Consider the following 21,042-nt stretch of genomic DNA (forward strand, 5'->3'; position numbering starts at 1 on the left):
AAAAAATCTGACAGGCTTTCAAATATGACACAGAAAAACTTTTTTTTTCCTCAATTCATGTTGTTCATTTGTAAAGCCAAAGGCTGGATGGACTGAATAGTAGGCGCCAGTTGTTCCTTCATTCATAGTTAGCATTACAATGGTCAGAATTAACATCCTAAGACCTACATTATCACTTTTGCTGTTTCACCAGCAAACATTTAATACAGGGTGGCTAATGCAAGAACAGCTCTTAGCTGTGTTCCTATAAATTACCAAAATGTTATTAATAATAGGAAGTAACAGTTGTAATTCCTTCAAGTTGCATTTTTTATGCTTTTTGGTTTTGTTTAGGAAACTGTTAGTCTCTCTGAATTATTACTTAATTAGAAAAGATATTGCAAAATGTAGTTGTGATAGACATTTCCTATTAGCTGTTTAGCTGTTGTTTTAGGAAATTAGTATTTAATCATGTATGTCCTAAGTCATGTTTTGCTTACAAAGGTATTACGCAAATACGTTTTCTCCACGATAGAAATTTTCTTGATATAAAATCTTCCTTCTCTCCCCCCCCCTTCCCCTTGAAGCTGTGAATTGGATTTTTTTGAACCTGTCACTGCTCAGTATTTATACCTTTGCTGACAGCTGTTGGCAAAAATAATTGCTAAAATCTCAGGGCAGTATCTATGTCCTATAGCTGTCAAAAGTTTACCAGACTTTCAGTTCAAATACATTCTAATACTTTTCAAAGAATCAGTAGGAATTTGAATACAAAAAAACAAAGTGAGTAAGAGTTTTTGCCTGTCTGAGAATGAGATTTTTATTCTGAAAATAATTCATTTTTGTTTTTACACACATAACGTACCGAGTATACCAAGAGTATACTCTTCCGAAGGCAGAGTTCAGCTGCCACAAGCTACCTGCATTTTTCTGCTTATTGATATTAGGAAAATTTCAGATTGTTTATTTTAGTCAGGTACTAAGGTTTAAATTCCTTTAAAAGGAGTTAGTCGCACAGTAATGAAACAGAGATTTCAAAGGGTATCACTGTTGTAGCAATGTTACTTCCAATCTCTGTGCAATCTAATTCCATTACAAAATTCTTTTGAATATTGCCTGCAAAACAATCTTTCAGTAATATGCTTTGTTAATTCCTTGTATCCATACATGCATTACAAGGGTCAATTAAAGTTTTTTTTTCTTTTAATGTCCATGTGTTATGATATTTGTTTTGGTTTTAGTTTTTAGTATGTTAACAGACAAGTTATAAGAAGAATAAATATTTATGTAGTAGTATAGGACGGGGTATAAAAATGGAAACATACAACTAAGAGCAGTAACGTGTTTTGCAAGTATTTCACCATGCATTAGCATGTTGGATCTTCATTTAACACTGTGTTGCATACTTCCATAATTATGTAATTAGTTGTTAGTTCTCATTATTAAGTAGTTTGCTGCACAGGAACCCGTAGCAGTGTGGGAACAATGGTACAGTGAGCTCTATTGGAGATAGCTCAACTTCAATCTGAATTATATTGTGAAATGATTGTAACAGTGTCCAGTATCCATAGCCAAGTTCAGTATTCATTTTACCTGCTAGGGTCGATTGCAAATGAGAGATTGTGCTCATGATGTATTGACAAAGATTGGGGGACGGGAGTGAGGGGGTCAATAATTCTGAAAAGTCTATAATCAGCATAGTGGTATAGAGCAGTGTTGTGGAGGGGTAGGTTCTCCCTCTCTCAAATTGCTAAGCAGCGTGATCTTTCTACCAGCTTCTTAACATGAATTAGTGCTTACTGTCTACTGGATTTCTATGTCACGTCAAGGGATTTTAGAAAGGTGTTAAAGCTGTATTTTACATTAGAGGTTCATTTAAACTTGATTTTGATGCCCTTAACCGAATCATTGATATTTCTATGCTTATTTGTTGTTGTTTTTTTTTCTAGTTCTCATCATCACCTCAACACATTTTATACTTTTTCTTTCCAGGCAGCTATGATGTTCAGCTCTGGAGTATTTTGGATGGGACTTTTATGTATTCCTATGACAGCTTTACTTTTTGATGTAGTATACAAAGTGTGAGTACAGAAATGCTGAGGTTTACGGGAAACGGTACTGACATTAAGCATGTGTTCTAATTACTACTATAACAAAAGCAAATAAAGATCAGCTCTGCTAATTATATAAAATTGTTTTTCATCTTGTTTTAGACAAACCTGGTTACAAATGACATTAATTTTAAATGCTTCAGTAATTGTAATATGTTTTAAAAATAAAATATTTGTGTCTGCTTTGCAAGAGCAGCTGATAAAATATATTATTTAGACTTGCTTTATCATATTTCTTCTTTTAAAACTTAATTCAGTTACCTAGAAAAATATATTTGTATATTGAATGCTTATGTAAGCGCTAACACAATGTGATCTTTTACTTTCAAAAAAGTAAATCTGCCAGTATTTTGTATTACAGAGTAAAAAGAGCTACTTTTAAGACACTGGTAGATGAAGTTCAGGAGTTGGAAGCAAAGTCTGAGGATCCTGGGGCAGTTGTGCATGGCAAGAGGTACTGTAAAAATCTATAGATCATTGTCTTTCATTTAAAAAATAATAATAATAATGCTAAATATCATCAGCCTCATACACTTATCAAAGGCAAAAGGTTATTTTCCAAAAACAAGTAGAATTTCCAATTAAATAGATTGAAAATAATTCAGTGTCGGTATCTGTAAAAAGATTTCAGGTCTACTCAGCCTACATGTTTTTTCATATGCTTTGATGTTAAAATTTTAATTCTGTCACTCTGTGTTAACAACCAAGGCAAAGGGAGTTTAAACCTGCATCATTTACTAATACAGTTATAAATTGAGCCTAAGCATATAAAAATAAACTTAAAAATAAAAAATAAGTAAATAAATAAAAACTGCCTGCCTAGTAGCATATTGAAAACCAGCAAAATCTGTCCAGGATCTGCTGAAATTAAATAGAATAAGCTGGCATTGTATCTAATGCCAGTCAAGAGCAAACAAATTTGACTAAATTATATGAGGTAAGAAATAACTTCAACTTGACACCTCACAAGAATTCTCTTATTGAGCTCTGAGCCAGAAAGCAGTATATGCTTTGTGCTCTTTTGCAAAGAGAAAAGTTGTAACAGAATAAATTACAGAAAAGAAAGCAGATGTTAGTACTAGAAAGTACTGAAAGGGGACCATCTTATAGATGTAGAAGAAAGTAAGGTATTGTACATTTTCAATGTTCCGAACTTGCATTCCCAAGACTTGTCTTGTGTTCTCAAACTCAGCGATTTCCATTGTCTAGGCAGTATGCTGTTCCTTCATGTCACAGAATTTCTTCCACATCTCTTTGTTTTTTAGGCCAGAGGAACTTGGTGTTTTCACCAATGGTTTTGTAATTATTTCTTAATCTCACAATTAAATAGCTAGGAGGGCTTCATGAAGATTGTTTCAGCTACCTGCCCGAATATCTTTCTTAGATCCATTCATTCTCCACTAAGTCATTTTTTGAACCTGTATTCTTTAAAGTGTATAAGCATCTGCATCTCATGCAAAATCAATGGATGTTAGACATCTTAGTATCTGCTAGTGATTTATTTCAGTGATGTTTTCTATTGTTGTTATTAATTCACGTAATAGAGCCAAAATTTCCTTCTTTAAGGAGAATGTTTCCTTTGTTAAGAAGATGGTCTCATGGACTGACTGACTTACACCATCAGAAACTTGACTCTACTATTCTAACTTCTTTGTTTTATCATCTATGTTGCAGAAACCTGGGTTAACTAGTTAACATTGCAGAGTAATTAGCTAAATTGGCAAGGAATGTCCTCAACATCAGTTCTAAATATGCACATGGGTCTTTTATATTCTTGAGTGGCAGCACTTTTCGTGTGAGCCCAGCTAATCATTTTTGACCTTACTGTATATTCTTCAGCACCAACTAATATTTTTCTAGTGTGCATAATTCTGGAAGTACCATTCTATATTGTAATAGAAGAAGGGATTTGTTCTCATAAAATGCCAAGTAGCCTAAAATGCAGGCTCTTAGAAGATACAAAACACTGATTAAGATGAAACTGAAATAGTGAGAAAGATAACTCAGGAAATGTTTCACCCTGTCCATTACCATCTTAAAAATACTACAACACAAAATAAGAGAGTCAACTTCCACAAATAACAGGTCAGGATTCTATCATTGGCTAGATACTATAATTAAATGGCATTTGAATATTAGTGTTAATTTTCATGTTATTAGTGAAATATATTAGTGTTAATTTTAATTGCTTTTTTTTCAGCTAGAATATATTTGTTTCAGATTTTTTAGAGCTGTGTTGACCTGATATGGCATGCATTTAAATACGTGGAGCCATGGGGATTGGACTCAATGATTCTTGTGGGTCCCTTCCACCTCAGGATATTCTATGATTGTGTGATTCTGTAACTAAGATGGTAAAGCTTCAACCTTTTGATGTTTTCCTACCAGTCTTAGGATGGGAGTTTTCTATTTAAATTCCAAATATGCACTTTCCTCTGTTTTCTTAGAACTAGAATAAAATTGTCATTTAGATTGAAATAATTTAAAGTATTGTTCTTTAAGGATCCTGATTGTATTTTAGCATATCTTTTAGAAGTAGGACAGGCTGATACAGTCTTAAGATCTGTCATCCTTCATATCTTACCAGTGCTGATTTGAAAAGGTATTTTAACTGTTACCATTGAAAACTCAGGAAGAGCATCCCTGTTGTATCCTGTTTGGTAAAGAACATGTAATCAGAATTTTTCCCAATAAATAGCCACAAATAATTTATTCTATCCTTATGTAGGCAACACATTGAAACTGTTTTTCTCGCATATATTTATCCATTAAGTAAGAACATATCTTGAGCAAGAAGGTGTAGGTTTTACATGATGTTGTAGTTTAGCCTGGCAGGCAGCTAAGTACTACGCATTTACTCACTCCCCTGCCAGAGGGATGCGGGAGAAAATTAGAAAAAGGTAAAACTCGTGTGTTAAGATAAAGGCAGTTTAATAGGACAGAAAAGGAAGGAAAACTAATAATAATAAAATGCTGATAAGAGTATACAAAACAAGTGATGCACAATGCAATTTCTTACCACCTGATGACTGATGACCAGCCAGTTCCTGAGTAGCAACACCCCACCCCTGGCCAGCCCCCACCAGCTTTATTGTCCAGCATCACTCCATGTGGCATGGGACATCCCTTTGGCCGGTCTGGGTCAGCTCTCCTGGTTCTGTCCCCTCCCAGCTCCTTGTGCACCCCCGGATTCCTAGCTGGCAAGGCAGCACAAGAAGCTGAAAAGCCCTTGGCTCTGTATAAACACTGCTCTGCAACAACTAAGCATCAGTGTGTTATCAATATTATTCTCATCCTAAATCCAAAACACAGCAATGTACCAGCTAGCAGGAAGAAAATTAACACTATCACAGCCAAAGCCAGGACACTAACTTTTCTAATAGAAAGTAAACTTTTATGTTGGAATAATATTTCCTTGAACTTAAAGAACAGACCAGCTTCAGTGAAGTAGCAAATTTATGTCACAAAAAGTATGATTTTTATAATTAAAGACATGGTAACAGATGTGACAAAGCTGTTGACACTTAAAATTTAAATGACTAAAATAAGAGCATATTCTTTGTGTACAAACCATGGTTCAAAAAAAAAAAAAAGCTTTTCTGATACCTAGTATATGATGTTTAAGTAAAACCAACAATATTAATACTCATAAAATATTTTTATATTTTATAGACTAAAAGTAACATAATAGACTAAAATTAACAGACAAATAACAGCCCTAACTTGTGTCTTTAGAGATATTTACCACAAATGCTGCTTCATACAGTAATTGTTTTTCATTCAAGCCACTTTGAAATTATTTTTTTTAAACCAGCCAAATGGTTGATCAGGAATATATGAAGTAGTTTTTTTTTTTTTTCCTGTAAGTGTATATGACATGTTCAGATATAGTTAATATTCAGATTTTCCATATAGGTAGAAATAATGAGCATTGTAATTTAGTTGCTGATTTATCATTGGTTAATTATGAAACCATGTTTTCTTGACTTCACATGGAGATTTTTAAAAGTTTAGGATGGCAGCAAGGCGATTCATAATAAAGGGCTTTCACTATTTCCTCAAGTATAGAAATAGAACAGAATTTAATACCTGAGTAGCTGGAAGCACTTTTGTTTTCCAAAATGTATTTCCTACTTCACTTGTATTTTCTGTACCAGAAATCAGATCTATGCAGTGGAAACTTCATTATACATAAACTAACAAATGTGTATACTTTATTTTCATGTAAAACTTAAGGCAGTATTTTCAGTGCTTAGCATTTAGGCAATCTGAATATTTTATTCTGGAATAAGGGTATGTGATGATGATACCAAAATGCTGCAATAGGTCTACTGTGCTTTTGTGCCTACAAAAATAGCTTCGTATTAGAAAATAACATTTGTCAAAACAAAAAAAATGCTGTCTTCAGTTAATTTTAGGAAAGGTTTCTCAGATGTGTTGCAAAGGAAATACAGTTGATATCTATATCAAATTTTTCATATGGTCTTTCACCTCTTTGCCCTCCCATTTATGAAAAGGTATTTATTTATTCACCCTATGTGTCTTCGTGGTTTAAACCTCTGTCCTTAAGTCGTTTTTAGTAATCTAGTTTAACAGTTGTAGCTCTGAACTAAAAGTCTACATTGCCTAGTGGAGCAGTGAAGAGGAAAAAGTTTAAAAAAAAAATACATATAGCATATGAAAACATGGAGAGTAAGATGTATCTCAATACTCCAACTTCTCCGTTCTTGGGATTTTGGCTCAGCAGATGCCGACTGCTTTCCTGCAATTGGTACCTAATTCATTTTTACAAGGAAGTTCCATTCTCTTCAAAACACGGCCAACGAAGCAGTTTACTACACCCATCCTCTTACCCTGTAGATTTTACAGTTAGCCTTCCTCTGTGCATGTGGGGATTTAAGTTTATTTCCCTCTTCCAACATAGAAGAGCCAGGCTCTGACCTCCTGGCATGTTCTTTAAACATCAGATTGGATGGAAACAGAAAGGGGAAACAGACCACCAGTCTCTCCAGTTTAAGCCAATGGTTCAATTTTATCTAGAAAAATTAAGTGCTCATTGAAGGAAGAACAAGCATTTCTAATATAATGCTTGTATAGAATGCTACTCTAGTAAGGGAAGGAATCAAGTTCCATTTCTACCACTTAGTCTGGTAGGTAGTTAGGGAAGGTAGTCTATTTAGCTAATTGGCGGTAATATTAAGGAGTAATTTGACTGGTCAGAACTCACTGAAGGTAGGCATGTGAAATCCATTATACATGCCACGTCCTTACACAGAGACAACTTCGATAATCTGGCAGAACTAACAAAATCAAATCACTATATACGCAGAATGAATATTACATAGATTTAAGTAAAATAAATCATTTTTAGACCAGTTTACATGAGGAGGGACTGGATTTTCCAGCACTGGAAATGGTTAAATGACAGGTTGGTATTTTTCTGAAACACAAGCTCTAATTCACATTGAATATCGAATTTAGAGCAAGAAATTAAAATGGTATTTATGGTTTTTTGTTTGGTTTTGTTTGTTTTTTTTTTAATACAGTCCCTGTGCATCTTCCATATGTTACCAAAATCGTGAACTTTCTGAGCTACAGCTAGCCCATCTGTTACTTATTTAGTAATGTAGAATCCTATTTGAAAGAACTTTAAATGTAAGAGAGATGAACTGCAATGAAACCTGACACATTCACTACAGTTCACAGGATTCAGCTGTCCCTTGAGCCTCAGTTGGTCTAAAACCAACGTAATACTCTTTGTGTTTTCTATGTAGACTGAAATGGAAATCCTCTTGGATCATATTAGAGCATAATAAACACACAAAAAAGCAGTGTAGAGCCAGTACTGCTCTGGAAAGGAGATGGGCTGAAGTGACCCACTTCCAGTAGTAGTAGTAGCCCATTATTTGGGTATGACCTCCAGAAAAACAAACTCCAGAGTTTGACAGAGAACAGACCTTGTTAAATCACTTTTTATGGAAAATCTGAAATGTTTTGATATGAAATATGTTTCTGTACACAGAGCTGATAACACCTGTTCTGACTTTCCCTCCATCTTCCTTTCCTATCCCACTCTGGGGTAATGTTTCAGTAGAAGCTAAGAGCCCTTCTTTCTGTAAGAAATTTGGCCTGGCACTATTCAGCCCATGCTGCTTCTAGAAAGCCAGTGTCTTCCCTTTACACCACATGTTTCTAAAGGAGTCACGCTCAAATATATAAAATATTATTCACTTATTTGTATTGTCAGTGCATGACAGTACTTCAGACAGATGTTTTGCATTTACTGTAACAAGTAAAAACAATACAAAGGATCTGGACATCATAACCTGCCCTTGCACAAGCTTTTAATCATCTATTTAATAATTAATTCAGGCACAGGTAAAAATAATTTTTAAAAGATCATTTTTCTTTTAATAACTAATTCCTGTTTAACAGACTCAAAGGTAAAGGGTTAGTGTAAATAGTAAGTAATTTTTTTCACACTTATCTGCTTTCTTTCTAGCTTAACTGAAAGAGCCCAACTACTGAAGAATGTTTTTAAGAAGAACCATGTGAACTTGTATCGCTCTGATTCACTGCAGCAAAATTTGCTTCGTAAGTGTTCACTTACAAAGAAAAAGTAGTATATGTTAATAGTATGGAAGTAAAACACTACCTTTCACTGCATTTGTGTATAGTAAAGATGCAGTATCCTAATATTTGTCACGGTGGCTTTTAGTACATCTTTCTAGAATGCACCTTTCAAAATTTATCTATTTTGTATCACAGCTTTGGATAGGACTGTTTTTTATGATCTTAGCATTATCTTTAACAAATGAATTATTCAATAAATTTTGTTAAATTTTGTAGGTTTTTGCAGTTAATTTTTCAAACTTTAAGCATCTTTAAGTTGTTTTAATTCAGTCTGCCTTCAAAAAAAGGAAGACGTGTTTGGAGTGTAAGTATTAGATACTGTGTTTGTGAAAACTGACATTGTGTGTGACCATGTTCATATTTGAATGTAAACCCAGTTAGACTATATTCTTTGACCGTGGTTAGGATTCTATCAATTCCTACGACACTTTGCTATTTTACAATTGCAAAATTATGTAAGAAAGAGTGTAGGTTTTCTACCTACTAACAATTGAAAAGAGACTCATCTATATTGACCTTTGTTAAGTTCCTGTCGTTAAAGCTTTAAAATATTGAGGATTATGTGAAATCCAATTAAAACTTTTTCTATTTTGGTTTGTATCTGCAGATGGCTACGCTTTCTCTCAAGATGAAAATGGAATAGTTTCCCAGTCCGAAGTAATAAGAGCATACGATACCACAAAACAAAGGCCTGAGGAATGGTGAAGGAACACAGCTCAAGATTTAGGCCTCATAAGTTACTTCTGTGAGACAGACTACTAGATCTTTGCTGGGAACTACAACCATGGCCCAGTTATCAGAGATTTTAAGATCTATGATGATCTTATTCCATAAAGTTTGGATTTGTGTATTCAGTAGACATAAGCACTGTGCAACTATACTGTAACACACCATCTCTAAATTTTTTAACAAGTATTTGCTTAGCCTTTGTAAGCAGATTGGAATTTACCTTGTATCTTGCCAGCTTGCTTATTTTACAATGAAGTTGAATCAATACTGGTCATATACTTGGAAGGTAATGGTCAGATTGCTAAATATGCTTTACATTGACAGACCATTATCATCTGTGGAGGTTTTTAAGTGGTAATATATTTAACTACAGTTGATAACAAGCCTTTGATTTCAACAAGTGCTGAAAAAATAGTATCTTAATGGTGTTCACTCACCTTCTTTACGAAAGATTTTGAGTCAAGATGTTTATAGATATTTGTGTCAAACTAGCATACAAACGTTTGCCAAAGAAGTTCCATAAATGTTTTCTGTTGTCAGAAATAATTTGAAAGGAAACGAACTCTGGTCCTGATTTCAGAACTGCATGCTTGAGTCTTGGCACTCAAGAAGAAAGATTTACTGTGCAGTGAGTCTAATTTGTGTGGCCTTGATGGCATTTGCTTTCAAAACTGCAAGTATTGCACCCTTGGCCTTATAGAATCTTTTCCCTTATTTTCATTTAATAGTGCATATGTTGAAAATGGATACCACCTTGTAAAATTGAGTGCACGTTATTTTTGTTCAAATTTTAAAGAATTGCTCTGCCTTACTTCCCTTCGTCAAACTTGAATTATTTTTGCAATGCTTAGATTTGGTAATTGTATCTGCTTATACTGTAAGTTCAAAAGAAAGTTTGTTTTAATTTACTTTTTAAACTTAATTACATTTTCAACATTTTTATACTAAAGTAATGCATACATTGAAACACAGAGCAAACCATGCCCTTCAGTAGTGTGATATGTACTGTTTTATTTGCACTGAAGTCACTTCCTATAAAGACGTGAAATACATTGCAGCAGCCTCTTTAGAACTTAATGGTCAAGCAGAATACCTATACACTCGCCTTTAATTAAAAAGAGAAGGATAGTGACTGCAGAAAAAGATACTTATGTTTTTTATTTAAAAAGGGGGGGGGAGGGTAAATTAAAAGTCTCTTACTGGGAAAATTGTGATGATAATGTTTTTAAGTAGTAAAAGTTGGTATTTCTCAGCTTACCACCCAATGGCCATCAGGTTTCAAATAAGGGAAAGCTACTTTTTAATTTCAGAAATTAGTTAAATCTTGTAGCTTTTTAGTCCATGTTTAATTCTGATTTTAAAAGCCACTGTAATTGCATCTAGAATACATTATTCTGTAGTAACAGATGTTTTTATTTTTAATTAAATTTCAGTGTATTATGTAGAAATTACAGTTTTTTCCTTGAATGGAGATCAGCTAGATGGAAAAGCAGAACAATGACACAATGACATCCTTAGTGATCTGCTAGATTAAGATTTTCCTCTTTGCTCTCCAACTCATCCAGTTTCAACTTAAAAGTAACGGGTCCTACATTCACATCTTTTCTGAACCTTTCTTGATCAGTCTTACTAATTTTTATAAAACCATTTACTAAAGGTGATTTTAGCTCTTTGCCTTTCATCTAACTAAACACTTGACATGTAATGTTATTACACCGTCCAACTTTCTTGTGCTCCATTCTAGGAGAAGCTTACAAATATACATGAAAACCCCAACAAAAGACACTATATGAAAGTACATATTTAGGAAGGCATATCAATGGGAAGGCAGTCTGCATTTCATATGCATGTTATGCAATGTCTTCCTCTCGCTTTCCTGGAGTGATCTCTAAACAGAAGTGAAAACAGAAGACATAGGGACAAAGGGAACGTATCCCACTAGAAACAGTACTGCCAGTCAGTCATGCAGACAAGAACTGCCTTCAGAAAAGCCATTTCAGGCATAGATAAATAGATGGATCAATATGGGAGGGGCAAATCACTTGACCTAAGGCAAGAAAAAATTTGGGGGCATGGCCCTTTCCTAAAATGGGGTTCCCTATTTTCTGTCATCGAAGGGACAATGACCAACTTCAAAACATTTCTGAAATTAACCATGACACTGTTGTTCTTTTGTAATCTTTCAGTGTACTTAACTCATAAAATGGTCCAATCCACACATACTGACTAATTTTTATATTATTTTTCTGTTCTAAATAGTTTATTTACTGATTTTGCAGAAATTACATGAGGACTAGAAATCCATTGCGATGTATTGTGACAAAATTACAGGAATGCACGTTATTTAAAAAAAAAAAAAAAGCATCTCCCAGTTGTAAAAGTTTGTTGAAAATGACACTATATATATTAAAAAGGAAAACAGTTCTAATTTAGATGGTGATTATTTTTTTTAAGGTAGCGTAAACTTATCACAATGTTTCATCCTTACGTCTTTATAGAATTGAAAGTAGTATTTCACAAAGTACAGTTTTCATTTTTATTTTTTGTTTTATTCCCCTTGTCTCTATACTTTTTCCACAAGCCATATGTTATTTATTGTCTGGTGATTAGTGATAGGAAGATACTGCTTCATGGAAATAGTAAAAAGACAATGTGGCAATTCTAACCATATTTTTTGATTTTTGTAAACAACTTAATTTTTTCATTTCTGTAAGCAACTTAATTTTAAAACATAAGATCATCCTAGCTATGTGTGCACATTTTTTAAATCAGGTCAGGTATACAATATGCACTTTATTTTCTTGTTAAGTACACAGTAATATAATCTATTATGATCTGGTTCATACATCATATCTTTGTTAAAGTAAGGGGATTGTGCAGATGTTTATTGAAAGAAAAAACAGTTTAGGCAAAAATACTTATAAGAATGCATTTGTTCTTATTGGTTAAAAATTCAAATTTGTATTGAATACAGAATTCACGTGGAATTTTCCATCTGTTTCATGTGCACTGTGTAATTACAAGTTAGTATTAAAAATTAAACATCAAAAAGTTGAAGCAGTGCCACTTAGAAATCAGATATCATATAAATACTGTTGCTTAATTATTTTTAAATATATATATATATATGTATGAGTGATTCAAAAGAGTAACAGGAAACAATTTTAACAAACCTATTGATAATTTGTATTTGGAAAATTTTCTTGCCAATTCCTAATTTTACACTTATTTTTGCAAGGCAGTTTCAACAGATTTATACTTGAACATCATTCTATTTGTATAAAATAAATAAAGTATTTTGAAACACTGAGAGTTAGCTGAAGATTCCTATATGTCAACATACATCCATAAAATTCCCTATGTTACAAGGATGTGTTTAAAGTGTCTTAGGACATTTTCATTATTTTGAAATCCATCTGGAATGATTAGTAATTTGGAGTATGTGTTAAATTTAAGGAGAGATGTTGTTTCCCTTTTTTCTTCCATGTTGCGTAAAAGCACTTGTAGTTCTGATGAATTTATCATTCTGTCTGCATGAGGTGATATTTTTCAGTGTTCGGAGGCAATGCATGGTTGTTGCTCTTCCTGTTTTTTAATGCCTTTGTTAAAAGTCTTCTCATAATATAGCCAGAAGCTAGCGCTCTGTAAGCAAATGAGTTTGTCAATTCAACTTTCTTGGTACTGGATGTTTTCATTGGTAGCAAAACTCAACAAATGAGTTTCTCCTTCCCCCCTCTGCCCTCGCTCCCCCAGTCTGTTCGCTGTTAACCAATAGATCTTCATTAAACAAAGGAATATTTTAGCATTCCAAACCTGGTTCCTGCTTATGCAAACCGTTACTCACATAGGCTTCAATTGGACTGTTTGTAAGTATAAGGACTGCTCAGCTGAGTAAGGATGTGCAAAGCCGGGCACTTTGGAGGGCTGGGACTTTTGGAAGGTTGCTTAAATAAAAGCATTTCCGTATATTGAGTGATTTGTAACTGCAAAGCTGCAACCAGAATCATTTTTTTAAACCATATTTTATGGTGTTTCTTTATTGTAGAATAGAAGCCATAAATGCACTAACATTGTTTTTTCTACTTCAACTTAATTTTTCATCAAGATTTTCAGTGTTTGATATGTATGAACCGCTGCAGAAAGCAGTCACTATGTACAAGCAAAATTTGCATTCAAGGTAAAGTGAGGTTTTACAGCCCCACTAAGCCATTACTGCTGAAACTGTTGTGGAAATTATGAAGCTGCATGAATGAAGACTTTTTGAGTCGGTGTTTATGGTAGTTTCTCAGGTTTAGTTTTAACTGGATGTTAAATGCACTGTGTTTTATAAGTAGTTATTCTCTTTTAGTAACACATTCAGTTCTATGCAGTGTTACATGTCACTTGGCATTTGGTGAATGTGCATGTTTTGAACTGCAAATTTTAAATGTTTTGTCTTTTAATTGTTAAAAAAAAATGAATAAACTTTGCCATTAAACGAAAACTCACAGCTGAAGTGATTGGTTGCAAATGCTAGGGATTGCTTTCAAAGAAGAAAATGCGTATGCCATCATTCTTGTCTTTAATTTTTCTAAAATGGGGCGTTTCAGAAATAGCGTTACATGAGTATCAGAAACTACTTATGTTACTTTGGTAAACCAAAAAGAAAAGTAGAAAAGTGTGTTGTGTTGTTTTTTTTAATAGTTATTTTCAAATGTCTTGTTCAGTTCTCATGTGAAGTCCAGAGAGACATTAAAGCAAACAAGCGAAAAAGGAGTATGGGAGCCTGCAATTTAGTGATTTGCAGCAGAGCCCTAAGATACTTCTGGTGGTGATGCTGTATTTTGAAAGAGAAGTATGCAGTACAAAAGTGGTAGAATAGGAATAAGGGAACGTCATCTCATTTTTCAGATGACAGCGATGGACACTGTATCCCATGGCCACTATAGCAGCAGATGCTTCTTTTGCCTAACAGTGCTTACCCACAGAATAAAAATCAATACAGCCAAACCTAATTTGGGTTTTGGTTGCAGATAAGATGACTGATTCTTTTTATATACTCGGCAATTAATTTCTTGTAGATTTTGTGTTCTGTGCAGTTAGGCTCAATAATGGATGCATCTTTTAAGCTGTTTCACGATGCCAGTCTTAAGTGGTGGAGCTGGCTTAAGGAGATTCCACCTCACAATATGTCAACTTCTCTGCTATGCTGACAGTCATAAAGCCATTAAAATTATTCAGGTTATAATCCTTATAATGATTCAGGTTCCCTTTCAAGTCCCTACCCTCTTTTCTTATGGAAAATGTTAGTTGTAAGCAAAATCATTTCACCAACCTGACTTACGCTACAGCCCACCGAAATTCACAAGTCAGATGGAGAGAATGAAAAGAAGAGAAAAGCATTTCTTTCTACCTCCGTGAGTGAAGACAGCGTGTCACAGAATTACCGCCTCAATGTAATTGCGAATCAAAAACTTTGTATAAACGTTGTGGAGCAGCAGCCCCCTCAAAAGCAGGTCTGTGACGCTCTGTTTAGCCTGCACAACACATCACAATACATGGAAAAACGGTGCCAAGGATTGATTGCATATCTTTACTGTCAAGCTTTAATAGCAGCAATGAAATCATTTTAAAATTGTCATTATCATATTATTACATTCCTGGGGGGCTAGTGTTACAAACGGTCCGTTAGTTTACGTAGCCATTTTTGCTATACTGCTTACCTAGCTTCAAATAAAATCCTTCAGAAATTCCTGCCAGGACACGTAATGTTTTCCTTGGCACCGAAGGAGTTTGATACATTTTGGAGATATGTGGTTAAGAAACCCTCAGTATAGGAAAACCAAATGAAGGGCTGATCTAATTCATGTCACTATTCATTATTCTTTGCCCATAGAAGGTGTGGGTTTTATACATGCAATTACCAGCTAATCGCAATCAAAGCATTTTGTGCATAATGTGTGTGAATGACAATAATCAGTTTTCTGAGTGTGATTCTTCTTTCATTTTGATGTATCTTAGATTGGTGTCACTCTAGTAAAGTGCGTATGAAATAGCTCCTCAATTACAAATGAAATAATTAAGCCTGCTCTGCTTAAAAACAACAACAAAAAAAGGCATAGCAGTTCAGCGAGTACTATATAAAGTGTTTTTTTCAGTTCAAGCGTACATCTAGCCCTTCAAACTGTTTCATTAGTCATTAAAATTGTGTATCGGAATGTCATTTGTGTTCTGTCTGCAAGTTTTTTAATTTTTTTTTTCCTGTAAATCATAGGAGCATCCATGCCATAAGGTCCTTTTTATTAGGAAGGAAGTTCAGTCTTTAAGCTGGAACCTAAATCCGTGTTGGAAACGAGCATGGGCAATGACCATTTCAGTCCTTGGGTCTGTATTCTTGCCAATTCCTTTCCTGTCCCTTCAGCTATATAAGTCACTGTCACTAGCTCCATTAACAGTAATTTACAATTCTTCATGGCCAATCTATTTGCACAGTGCAATCCCCACCTCACCTGGCACACAGGTGATCCGGTACAGCTATTTTAACTTCAGCTGATCGTTCCCAGTCTCAGCCCCGTCTGCAAGATTTGTTGCACTCTGGCCACCAATCTGTAAAGTGCTTAGCACTCCATAAACTTTTAAGTCTGATTCAGTGGAATTATTCCTGTGTGTCAAGTTTTTCAAGCATTTTTATGAGGTCAAAGACATTATGCGGCATGAGAGGAGGAAGGGAGGTAAGTAGCTCAGACAGGTCTTCCCTGCTAGGTTGAATTCCACAACACACGGCAAACTTTACAGCCTTTACTTGGGCTGAATAAGTCCTAAAAATTGTAAGACTGTATTCAAGCGCAGCAAAAATCATTCCCTGTGTTAATACATTAAGAAATTTGACTTTAGAGCCTGCTGCAACTATTAGGAAGCCTCACATCTTTAGTGTACACTAACAAATTGTAGTAGTCAATGACTGTCAAACTCATGATTTTTCAGTGTATAGCGGATCTTTGAGGAAAACACTGAATTTCAGCTATCCATCACCCGTGTCAGTGGTACTGGTGACTAATTAATGCTTGAAGGTAAATAAAATTGTTCCTTCCCAGCCAAAAAGATCAAGTTTATGCTTCCAGCTGTAGTATCCGTTTTGCCTTGATTTACTAGATGAAAAAATTTTCTACCAAGGACTTATTATATATTTGTAAACCATACTTTAATCAACATAGTTTAACATCTATTTCTGTTGTATATGCGAATGACCAGTGTATCACGCAGGATGCTTCCAAACAGCACAGATGAATTCTGGGAAAAGTTTTCCAGAAAGGTATTTCCTGAACAGACCCATAGTACCTCAAATGCACAGTGGAGCCAGGACATATCCCTACAGAACAACAAAAAAGGTGGGCAAAACTTTACCTGCTCCCTTTCTTGAAGATTGCTTCTAAAAAGAATGGCAAGCACTTTTCAAGTAGTTTGTCAAGTATCTGACATCTATTTATAGATTATTATGTTGTTGTTGTTATATGTCATAAAACATATACACTATTGTGTATCGCTATTTTAGTTTACAATTAGAAGTTACAACATGCAAGTCAAAACCTATTACTTAAAGCATCGTTATATGGAAATTAAGTTGTCTTTTCCTTAGCAACTGCATCTCCAGCAATAATGTCTATTGGATTGTATCATTAATTATGCAATAAAAATCACAATAATAGTTTTTCAAAATATTTTTCCATAAATGCTAAAATACAGATCGCTAGATATTTGCTAAAAAAATATAGATATATATATATATTCAACTCTTAAGAACCGATTACGTTTTTCTAAAATACCAAGTGCAATATGTCATAATTCAGACTAGAAGTGCTATAATTTTAATATGCGTTGATACGCTAATACTTGTAAAATAGGCCAGCTATTACATACTTCAACAAATCCTATACCCTGGGAGTTTTGGGCTCATAAAATAGGAAAATTCATCCTCTGATATCGCGGAGTCTGCCACACAGAATGAGGCTGGATTTGTTCACAAAAATAAAGTCTAAAGGGAAGCCCTTTAATGACTGCACATTTTTCTTGTGTATTTTCCATTTGCTTGCTGCATGTGTTTGTTTTAGACGCCTTTTTTCTTCTTCCATTTGGTTTGCTGGCTTACTTGGATGAAGGAATGTAGAAGGGCAAACAAAATTTGTTCCCAAGGCAGAATGTTTTAGATTAAAATACCCAACTAATCAATGTGGTTTTAACCACATTAAGTTTCAAGTTACATATAAAAAGATATTAATTTATTAGCTAGCTATATAGAGAAATTTACATTATATTAAATCCACACAGCAGGTGCACAGTTAAAGATGTAAATCATTTACAAAAGCAAAATTTGCTGCTTTTAACAGGAAGCAATGCAGTATAGTTACACCAACAAAGTGAAAATTTTCTCACTGAACAGCATCTCCACAAAGACATACAGGTGACGCTCGATTCCAACCACAGTTTATTGATACATTTTTTTGAGGTGACTACTAAATAATTAGTGTTGTCAATGTTGTAAATACATTTTAAATTACAAGCTTGTCTTTACATTTTATACATGGCTAATTTTACAAATAGAACTTTAAGATCAGTTTGTCCAGCTTAGACGTGTTGCTGAGCAAAAGGCCAACAATAAATACTTTCTTCTGAAGAAGGCTTCAATACGATGCCATTTTTAGAATTTTATGCTGAGAAGTTATTAGCGATATTACTGAATACATTCTGCTTTTCTCATACATAATTATTCAGCTGCTTGGGATTCGCATGTTTTCAACTAGCCTAATTCATACTATTTTTATCTTAGTTAAAGTTAACTAATACAAATATGCAGTGTAAGTTCAGGTATATTATCTGTATTTAAAAAATCCCAAGCATTTCCATATCTATAGTAAAATACCTCCTCTTACTTTCATTGCTCGTGGAAGTGGAAGCAGTCAGCTGTTTTAGGATCCACAGACTCTTCGGTTTAGTATGTTACTTCTCTGTTACTTCTCGGTCTGACTGCTGCTTTATAGCACTATTCTGATTATTGGCTCCGTGGAATACAGTCAGTTTGTTAACTAAGTTAATATCATTTAGGGTTAAAGCATCATTTATAGCTCCATGAAATGAGTAACTTTATCCCTTTTTTTTTTTCCATTTGTCTCTGAATATGTTTTGCATGCATTAGACTGAACTATCAGAGCAGTCAAACTGAGACTGGAACATTTTATAATTCGTTTGTAACTGCGATCCAAGCTCGGGAAAGTACTGAAGGCTGGGTTTCTGAAATCTTGCACTTTTCAAGGGCAACTCACCCACGGGAACGGTTCTGACTTCTGGCATCACGTGCGACGCCCGCGGCAGCAGTCCTTGCGCTCCCTAGGGCTGCGTTACTCCGTGGCGACTCCTTTCAGCTCTGGCCGAAGTCAGAGCAGCTCTTCCCAGCTAGGGCAGGCTCTGGCTGGAGCGGGTACCCAAAGTACGGCGGCGACACCAGAAATCCTGATGGCTGGTTCAGGTGGGCGGCGTGGGCTGGCTGGAAGCAGCCAGATGTGTAGGGCGGCGGTGGCGAGGCCACGAGGCACCCCGGCTCTGCCCGGGCGAAGGAGAACCTGCGAACCGAACCGCTGGCCGAACTGGAACTGGTGGCCGTGCTCGACTGCCTCGACGGCGTCCTGAAGCTGGTCGAGGCCAGGATCATGGGAAGAGTCTCGGTCTGGTAGCTCCGGAGAGAGAAGCGTATCGGCTGCGAAGGCTGCTTAGGTCTTAAACAGGTGCAGCAATAAATCGCCACCAGAGAGCCCACGATAATGAAGGCGATAAATATTGATCCGACTATGAGGAACGGCACGTAGATGGGCTCTGGGAGAAGAAAGAAGAAGAAAAGCCGTGCGCGTTAGCCTGTGGAAATAACCATGCTCTTTAAGAGCTTATGGAGCCCCACGTCACTGGCTCAGTCCCACTAGACACCGAGCCTCGCAGAGCTCCTGACCGCTCTCATTAGATCTAAATTAAAGTTTATACCCCAGAGGCCACAAGTCAGAAGTTCTCTCAGTTGACGGCGTTAACAGTTACCGACGGCAGACGCCGTTTGCCACACGTCTATTTAGGTTTCGCAGACTCCCACCCCTCTCCCACCCCCTCAGACCCCAAAATTGGGGCTGGCGGTGTAGCTGCCTGCAGTAGCCAGGCTCGGGTGCCCCAGGTGCCGTTACACGCCGTGAGGTGGGCGGCTCGGGACGCTGCTCGCCGTGCCCACGCCGGACCCGTCGAGGGACCCGAGCACGGCCTCGGGCACCCCGAGGGGGCCGCTCCCGGATCACCCCCCCGGCCCCGCCGCACCTGGAGCCTCCGGCCGGGCCAAACCGAGCCGGGCCGGGCCGGGCCGTGCCAGGTTGCCCCCGGGGGTCCGTCCCCCGCCCGCCCCGAGCCCCTCGGTGCGGGCACTCACGGGCGGTGACTCCCGGGTCCGGGGTCTGCCGGTCGTTGGTGCAGCCGCCCTGCTCCAGGCGGGCCTCGGCGGCGGCGCAGCAGTAGCGCAGCGCGCAGGAGCCGCAGCAGATGGTGGCGGCCGCCGTGTCGAAGCCCTCGGGGCACTGGAAACCCTCGTGGTAGCCGCCCTGCCCGTCCACCCAGCCGTGGCAGTACTCGCCGCCGCCGGGCTGCCCGCCGCCGCCGCCGCCCAGCAGCCCCAGCAGGAGGCAGCGCAGCGGCAGCAGCACCAGCAGCCGCCGCCGCCGCCGCCCCGCCATCGCCCCGCCGCCGCCGCCGCCGCCGGGGCAGGCAGGGGGCGGCCCCGGGTGCGGAGCCGAGCCCCGGCCGGGAAGGGGGGCAGCCCCCCTCCGTGCCGACCCCGCCGCCGCCCCGCGGGCGGAGCCGCCCCCCGCGCTGCCCCAGCCGCGCACTCACCTGCCGCCCGCCGCCCGCAGCCCGGCTTTCCCCTCTGCTGCCCCAGTCCCGGCCGCTGCCGTCGGGCCCGGGCCGCTCCGTGCCCCCCGAGCGGGGCCGCGGGGCCGCGGGGCTGCGGGGCCGGGCGGCGGCGGCGAGCCCCGACGGGGCGGCCGCGGGGGCTTGCCCCACGCTGCTCCCCCCGCAGCGCCCAAACGCGGGGCCGGCCGGGCCAGGAGCGTGTTAAACATCATCGCCCGTGTGTTTAGAAAAAAAAAAAAAAATCACAAGCAAAACACAATATTTATTGCTAGGACTCTGCTTTTTAACTCGTTTCCTCGATGTTTTTTCTGTGCAAAAGCGTACCGCGTGAGATTTACAGCCCCTTTTAGGCCTGCCACCTTTCTTTTCCAAACGGAGAGGGAAAGTGTGGGGCAGGGGAGGAGGGACGCATCTGTGCCTATGATCGTCTGATCCCTTTTCTGCTGGAGGAGTAACAGCAAGTCACCAAGCTTCGGGAAAACCACCAAAGGAACTGCTTATTCATTTATTCTAGAGGAAAAATAATATATTTTAAATGAACTGAGCAGATCTGGATTTTTGGTTCAGGCGGAGAAACATTTCTCTAAATGATGCGTCCCTCGTGTGCTATCCAAGAGGCGCTCCTGCTTTCACAGCAGAAGTGCTTACGAAACCGGCGTCACGTTAAAGTTGGGCTGGA

At 37.7% G+C, this 21,042-nt stretch overlaps 2 protein-coding genes across 8 annotated transcripts in view; one reads left to right on the plus strand and one right to left on the minus strand.

The window, feature by feature from the left end:
* The window catches only part of ATP8A1 (ATPase phospholipid transporting 8A1), a 102,411-nt gene extending 88,476 nt beyond the window's left edge, over positions 1-13,935 (plus strand). For 6 of the 7 annotated variants that reach the window (XM_080589348.1, XM_080589347.1, XM_080589349.1 and 3 more), the window contains 4 exons: positions 1,972-2,060; positions 2,452-2,544; positions 8,593-8,684; positions 9,331-13,935. In XM_080589348.1, the coding sequence (XP_080445474.1) occupies positions 1,972-2,060; positions 2,452-2,544; positions 8,593-8,684; positions 9,331-9,428 (372 nt within the window). In that variant the 3' untranslated portion in view covers positions 9,429-13,935. Of the gene's footprint in view, positions 1-1,971; positions 2,061-2,451; positions 2,545-8,592; positions 8,685-9,330 lie in introns of those variants that run through there. The other variant, XM_080589350.1, reaches the window with a different exon arrangement.
* Positions 13,936-17,895: 3,960 nt separating this feature from the next.
* On the minus strand, positions 17,896-20,216 carry SHISA3 (shisa family member 3). Its single transcript, XM_080589354.1, has 2 exons — positions 19,885-20,216; positions 17,896-19,295 (listed from the first exon to the last, which is right to left on the minus strand). Exons 1-2 carry the CDS (start codon positions 20,183-20,185, stop codon positions 18,844-18,846), a joined length of 753 nt encoding a protein of 250 aa, XP_080445480.1. The 5' UTR covers positions 20,186-20,216; the 3' UTR covers positions 17,896-18,843.
* Between the last annotated feature and the right edge of the window lie 826 nt (positions 20,217-21,042).

This window comes from Anser brachyrhynchus, assembly GCF_964034855.1.
Source record: "Anser brachyrhynchus genome assembly, chromosome: 4".
Taxonomy (NCBI): Eukaryota; Metazoa; Chordata; class Aves; order Anseriformes; family Anatidae; genus Anser; species Anser brachyrhynchus.

Excerpts from the sequence above, each read along its gene's own strand:
- SHISA3 (XM_080589354.1), bottom strand. The coding sequence starts at position 20,185 with ATGGCGGGGCGGCGGCGGCGGCGGCTGCTGGTGCTGCTGCCGCTGCGC. Across the intron at positions 19,296-19,884 it reads GGACCCGGGAGTCACCGCCC|AGCCCATCTACGTGCCGTTC; the intron begins GTGAGTGCCCGC and ends TTCTTCTCCCAG.